Genomic DNA, 7,377 nt, shown 5'->3' on the forward strand with positions numbered 1-7,377 from the left:
TGATAGTAACTTATTCTTTATTGAACCGTTGTATAAAATCAATATCACATTTGTAACCATGCTGATTTAAGAAAAAACGGCACTCTTCCTGCGATATTGATTAACTACCGTATTGTCCTATGCGTGCCTCTGTAGGTGCGTTTTGTTTGTTTTTTGCAATATACTCGATAATGTCATGATGTCTCACGAGTTCAGTATTTGCGCTAAACCTGCGCAGATTTGGCTTGCATGAACTTCCCCAAGAAATGAATGAGTGAACATAACTTACGAAAAGTAACCCGCCAAATTGGCTAGTTATTTAACAGCGTTACCCGCCACAACTGATTTTTACCCGCATTTTGCGGGTGTTAATTTCAAACCCTGTTGGTGAGTATATGGTATATATCGTCCCCATTTTTAAAGTGTTGGAAACTTTTTTGGGAAACAGCTTTAAGAGAGATTAGCATGATTTGTTAGTTTTACATTTTTGTGCAATTATTGTAATGGTTAAATAACAGTTTTAGTTAGTAAGATAGTATAAACTGTAAAAGTCACTTTACATCGTTTATATCATTATAACTATAACTGTGTCATGATGATCTTGCTTCACAAGGTAGAGCTGTTGCCTCATCAGAGGAGAGCTCTGGCCTGGCTGCTGTGGAGAGAGACACAGAAACCATGTGGAGGAATTTTGGGTAATACTCAGTACTCCTATAAGATGAATTGATGTTTTTAATTTAAGATACATAATCCCTGACGGAATGATCAGGTCCCCATTGTGACGCAGAGGTGTTTTATATCACCCTGTGAGAGATTTGCAATGTTATCTCACCTGTTACATGGATGATTGCCAAATAAAAGAGTGGACAATAAATCTTGATTTTAGTTTTTTTGTTAAATGGAAAAAAGTGATATGAGAGAAATGCAACCAACTGAGCTATGTAGAAAAATGGTTGCCTGAGTTTATGGTTTAACGGAAATTGCCTGAGCTATGTAATAATCAATTATAATGCAGGAAAACTCCTGAAGCCTATTGTTAAACTACATATGATTCAGTTCACTCTCCACTATTAAATTAAAAGTCTATATACACTTTTCACATTTACAGGGTTTTTAGAGACCGAAGTTGTCATAATGGGGATAATTTATAACAGCAAATGAGGGAAAAAAATGAAAACAAAAAAACTGGAATTTCGATGTTGAAATTTCTTTTTATTCATTATTTTTTAAGCTGATGACATGGGCCTGGGAAAGACCCTCACAATGATCTCCCTCATTCTGTCTCAGAAGAAGAAGGATGAAAAACTGGAGGAATGGATCTCAAAAAATGGTATCACTGATTAATAGCTCACATCTTAGATCTTCAATCTGTTTGTGTATGTTTGTGTGTTTTATCTGATTAGAGCTTTCTGCCGTGTCTGCTGTCCTCAAGGCTGTTGCATACTCTTAACAGATTCAAGATTGTATGTGTCATAATTATCATCCTCAGATTCAACCATAGTGACTTCTCAGGGGACATTGATAATCTGTCCTGCTTCTCTGGTCCATCACTGGAAGAAAGAGATTGACAAGCGTGTGAAGAGTAGCCGCCTCAGTGTTTATTTGTACCATGGCCCCAACCGACAGAGGAGTTCAAGCGTGTAGGCCACACACTTACATACACACCAACAACAGACAGATCATACACGCATGTATCTGTGAAGCATTTAGCAAAACACGCGTTGTCTGAGTGCTATACATTTAGTGGTGCCAGAAATTACTTGGACACTTCAGTTGCACTTAAAATTGCTATTACGTTAAAGGGGTCATATGATGTTGCTAAAAAGAACATTATTTTGTGTATTTGGTGTAGGGCTGGACAATAATTCAATATCAATATGTATCACGATATAATTTTTTTCAATAACGGTGATATGATTTTTAAACACATTTCCGATATTCGGTCTTCCATAAAATGTGCTGCACACATCTGAATATTTGGGTTGAAGTGTTCTGGAACCGTGTTGTAAATACAACTTAACCACTGATTTCTAGTCATGTCCATTTTTGGAAGGCCAAACAAGGTAGTTTCGCTTTCACAAACACAGCGTCACACACGGCGGCCTAGAGTGATCGGCGGCGGCCTAGAGTGAGCAGAGGCAGCGGGCTTGAGAATGGCGACAAAATATCAAACTATGTGACATGATTTTGTCTGACCGTCCATCCATTTACCTGGTCCCAAATGTATTTTTAGTGGATCTGTGAAGTTAGTTCCTTTCAAGGTTTTACTACATTTATTTTAAAACAAAGATAACTTAGTTATTAGTTGTTTGATATTTTTTCATAATGCAGTGGCATTCATACGTTTGTAAATGTCTAAATACTTTTTAAGGTCACTACATAATTGTTGCAATTGTTCACATAGATTTGTTTTGTCTTTTTGTGTCTCACTTTTTCTTTTGCTTGTCATCTTGTTTAATCTCTCATCCTCTCTTTCCAATCTGTGTCTCCACCAGCCTTGCTGAGCATGATGTTGTGATCACCACATACAGTCTGGTCTCTAAGGAGATCCCAGTGCAGAAGGAGGATGCAGAGAAACCCTCTAAGGACTCTGATCATGTGGTATGAATAGTGATCTCAACATCTTAATGATTCATTTAATTAGCTGAGATGTTGTTTGAGGGCTTGGTCATGTTTTGTTGTCTGAGCACCACTGAGAGGTTGTTTTAAGAAGTTATTTTCTTCTTGTCTTAGGCCACAGACCTGCCTCCTCTGTTACGTGTTGCCTGGGCCCGTGTGATTCTTGATGAAGCTCACAACATTAAGAACCCTAAAGTCCAGACGTCTATGGCGGTGTGTAAGCTGCGGGCCCGATCCCGCTGGGCTGTTACTGGAACCCCCATTCAGAACAACCTGCTGGATATGTATTCACTGATCAAGTATGTGTGGGCATAAGGCAGCAAAAAGCATTTTTGGCATTGAAATCCATTTTGTTTTTGTGTAGCCTGGAGAGAAAAAAAAACATGCCTTTTGATGTATACAATCCTTATCTAAACCACACGTTGTTTGAAATCCAATTAATATCAGATTTTTTTTGGGGATGTTTTTTTTCTTTATGCATTTGGCGAAGTGCTCTATTGTTCGATCTGAGGAACTCCGTTTGTCTCAGTCTGAACAGGCATATCTGATTTTAAGTGTTTTCCATAGGTCAGGACACAACATGTATGTAAGGCCACACACTGCTCAGTACTGTCTACAGCTGTCTGAATACAATAAATTTCACTCTTTCCTCACATGGCAATGTGACATGTAAAAAATGGTGCATGGTTTTGGGCACAACATGCACAATGAGAGTAATGTGTAAAATGTCTCGGACTTCAAATACATGTGGAAGCTACATGCATTTCATATTACACACGTTGTTTGAAATCCAATTAATATCAGATTTTTTTTGGGGATGTTTTTTTTCTTTATGCATTTGGCGAAGTGCTCTATTGTTCGATCTGAGGAACTCCGTTTGTCTCAGTCTGAACAGGCATATCTGATTTTAAGTGTTTTCCATAGGTCAGGACACAACATGTATGTAAGGCCACACACTGCTCAGTACTGTCTACAGCTGTCTGAATACAATAAATTTCACTCTTTCCTCACATGGCAATGTGACATGTAAAAAATGGTGCATGGTTTTGGGCACAACATGCACAATGAGAGTAATGTGTAAAATGTCTCGGACTTCAAATACATGTGGAAGCTACATGCATTTCATATTAAGATGTATCATAGTTTAGCTGAACTGCATTTATGCCATCATTCCAGTATCTGTTGTCTTGAAAAGTTCAACAATTTGCAGCACAAAGCTGTAACAACTCGACACACTTAATGTCATAGTGTTTTATGTATTTGAACTGCTGTTGTTTTTGCACATGCTCTGCAGGTTTCTGAGATGCTCTCCGTTTGATGAGTATAAGCTGTGGAAGGCTCAGGTGGATAATGGCTCAAAGAGAGGTGGAGAGAGACTGAACATCCTCACCAGAGCTCTGATGCTTCGCAGGACCAAAGATCAGCTAGATGCTACTGGAAAACCACTGGTACACACACAAAACTCAATGTGTATTTCCCATAGCTTTGAAGTGATTGAAAAGCTGGAAATATCAGGGATATTTTAATCTGTGGCTTCCAGGTCTGGAAATTAATATGGAAGTTAGCCGCAATCACAAATGACACTAATTCATGGAAATGTATTGTTAACCTGAGGAATCCTGAAACGTTTGTGCTTCTGTTTCAGGTGTCTCTGCCTGATCGGACCTGTGAGGTTCACAGGTTGAAGCTCTCTGAAGATGAACAAGCTGTATATGATGTTGTGTTTGCACAGTCCAGGTATATCATCTCACTGAACATCCATCTATTTGCATATTCAGTACTTTCCATTTCTTGATGTTTTGCATGCATGGTGTGATTGTCTTGTTTTTTTTTCTCCCCAGGTCCACACTGCAGAACTATCTTAAGAGACATGAGGAAGGAAACACTAAAAAGGGGGACAGTAGTAATCCTTTTGAGAAAGGTAAGCAGTCTCTGTCACATACTGTAAGCAAAGGATTGAGTTATTTACAGTTAATGAGCATTTGATAGCATTCTATTTTTCTAAATTAAGCTAGTCTCACATTTTCAGTCTTAAGTTTCAGTTGTATGTTCTAAAAGTGAGCATTTTAATGCTGTGAGGATTAACCACTGAATCTCTGTGTGGACTTGCAGCCTCTGCCTCCTTCTCACTAAATAACTGAGCTTTTTTCTTTGGTTCAGTACAATAGCCTTTGTTTATTGAATGTAAATAATTTTCTCACTAAATCCAACATGTGCTCCCAGTGTACATAAACCTGTTATGGCAAGCCCCAAAGGGTCAAATGTACTTCACATATTCATTAAATCCTTCACTAAGCCCAAAATGTGCCAAGAAAATATACCCCACACACCATTACATCACTGCCACCAGCCTGAACCATTGATACAAGGCATAGATCCATGAATTCTCATCAGACCAGGCAACCGTGTCCTAATTTGGTGAGCCCATGCTAATTGTAACCTTAGTTTCCTGTTCTCGGCTGATAGCACCTGGTGTGGTCTTCTGCTGCTGTATCTGCTTCAAAGTACAATGTATTGTGCATTCATGCTCTTCGGTGTACATCAGTTGTAACAATTTGTTATTTTAGGTAGTGTTGCCTTTCTATCAGCTCAAACCAGTCTGGCCATTCTCCTCTGACTTCTGGCATTAACAAGTAATTTTCGCCCACAGAACTGCCACTCCCTGGATTTTTTATTTTTTTTTCCCCGGCACATTCTCTGTAAACCGTAGAGGTGGTTGTGTGTGAAAACCCCAGTAGATCAGCAGTTTCTGAACTACTCTGATCAGTTCAACAAACTTGCCATATTCAAAGTCACTTAAATTGCCTTTCTTCCCCATTCTGATGAGAGAGATCCATGAACTGAACTGAGTGTGTCAGATAAGACAAACATAGAAAATGTGCAGAGCAGTGGGTCCCCAGTACTGGAATTGAGAACCACTGGGCTAGACCATGCCTTTTAACAAAGCTCAGTCCAACCTTTGCGTGGCCCCAAGTCTGCATTCTTTGAAGGATGCAGCCTTCAAATTTGCCCAATGAAGTGGCCAGTGAGTGTAGTTCAGGACTTGTGTGGGAATGTTCATTTACCAATAAAGGGAAAGAAGGTAATTGAGAGCTTGTTTGTGTCTCAGTTGCACGAGAGTTCGGGATGTCTCCGCAGGAACCGCTGTCTTCCTCTCAGCAGCCTCAGGCCTCCAACACCATCCACATCCTTTCACTGCTGCTGCGTCTCAGGCAGTGCTGCTGTCACCCGTCTCTGCTCAAGAAGGTGAAGTTCCCTCTCTGTGTCACACACTCTTATTACACACTTTCACGTACTGACACACTATGTATAATGTGTATTTTTTCCAGACTCTGGATCAGTCTGAGCTGCAGGGGGATGGTGTAGCTCTGTCTCTAGAAGAGCAGCTGTGTGCTCTATCTCTGTCTGAGCCCTCAGACTCTGACCCTAAAGACACTGTGTCCCTCAACGGCAACCGCTTCTCCTCTGAGCTCTTCCAGGACACTCGTGAAAGCACTAAGGTGAACATCCTCTCCTGCATCCTGATGTATCCTTTTTTCCCCCTCCAGTATCCACCTTTTTCCTACGCCCCATAATGCTTTGAGCAAATTAATTGAGTAACTTCCAGGGAAGAGACCATTTCAGAAGAGAAGAAAGCTGCTTCAATACAATGAAATTAGGGCTGTGAATCTTTGGGTAAACAGCGATTCGATTCGATTCACGATTCATAGGTTTTCAGTTTGATTCAAGAACGATTTTTGCTAATTCACAACGATTCGATTCACAATTAAATTCGATTCGATTCGATTAACGATTCGATTCTGCATTCTTTAAGTGCATTCACAGGATTATTTAAATGCTTCCCCTAAATTATTTAAATGCTTAGTCAGGGGGCAAATTACACAGCAGCCTTTATGGTTAGAGAAAAAAAAACTAAACCCTTTTGTCCATTGTTAGATGATAGTTTAATGATGCTATGGCATGACATGGCATACGTAAAAATTTATGTAAGCCAAGATTTTTAAAAAGAGCTTTAAAAGTATTATATAGGCTAACATTTTGTCACACCAGGGGTGTAGCCATCATTTCAGAAGTGACCGAAATGTCAAATACAATACTTTTATGTAGGCCTATGTATGTAGGTATTATTATTATTATTTTTTAGAAGGAATTATTTTCTTATCTCTTGATATGTCCATTAGCACTGCATCATTCATACATTTTATGTGTTGTGTTAACGTTTCAGTTCATTCTGCTGTTTATTCAGCTTAGCTGCAGATATAACCTGGCACGTCTTAAGTTCTATGAGCGCGAGATCACTTCTCTTTCATTGCGAAAACTTCATCTCATTTTCATAAAATAAAATACTATAGTAGCTATTTAGCTTTTCCTCTCCATCTGCGAATGATGATTCTGAAAGAAAACGCTCCCGATGTCTGTTTGCTATAGCAACAAACGCTACTTTCATGCATCTGATTATCAGATAAACCTCGCGCTCTTATTTCAAAGTTGTTGTTAATGTTGTGGTTATTTTAACAGTTTCCTTCGTATATTTGGTTTAACGACATTGTTAAAACACATTTATCATTCAATGGAACTGCGTATGCTTTAGACACTTAAATTTTTGCTCTGTCCATGCAATAAATGCGCAGCCATTTACTGCTCAGGTAATGTCGTCGGTATGACCGAGAGCCATTGAAAAACTACAGAAAAGTAAAACTACTTCACTTTAGCATTACTGGCCACGAGTACTAAGGAGAGATCACACATCAGCTTCTCAAGAAATGTGTCAGTGAGACG

General features: G+C 39.2%; 1 protein-coding gene across 1 annotated transcript in view; it reads left to right on the top strand.

The window, feature by feature from the left end:
• LOC107707769 (transcription termination factor 2-like) overlaps window positions 1-7,377 on the top strand; it is a 17,901-nt gene that overhangs the window by 4,821 nt on the left and 5,703 nt on the right. The window contains 10 exon segments of the mRNA XM_016511870.1: window positions 593-674; window positions 1,211-1,309; window positions 1,469-1,619; window positions 2,475-2,580; window positions 2,713-2,897; window positions 3,893-4,046; window positions 4,244-4,335; window positions 4,440-4,519; window positions 5,708-5,844; window positions 5,928-6,098. Coding sequence (XP_016367356.1) covers window positions 593-674; window positions 1,211-1,309; window positions 1,469-1,619; window positions 2,475-2,580; window positions 2,713-2,897; window positions 3,893-4,046; window positions 4,244-4,335; window positions 4,440-4,519; window positions 5,708-5,844; window positions 5,928-6,098 — 1,257 coding nt within the window.

Source organism: Sinocyclocheilus rhinocerous, unplaced genomic scaffold (genome assembly GCF_001515625.1).
Source record: "Sinocyclocheilus rhinocerous isolate Xijiao unplaced genomic scaffold, SAMN03320098_v1.1 scaffold4099, whole genome shotgun sequence".
Lineage (NCBI taxonomy): Eukaryota > Metazoa > Chordata > Actinopteri > Cypriniformes > Cyprinidae > Sinocyclocheilus > Sinocyclocheilus rhinocerous.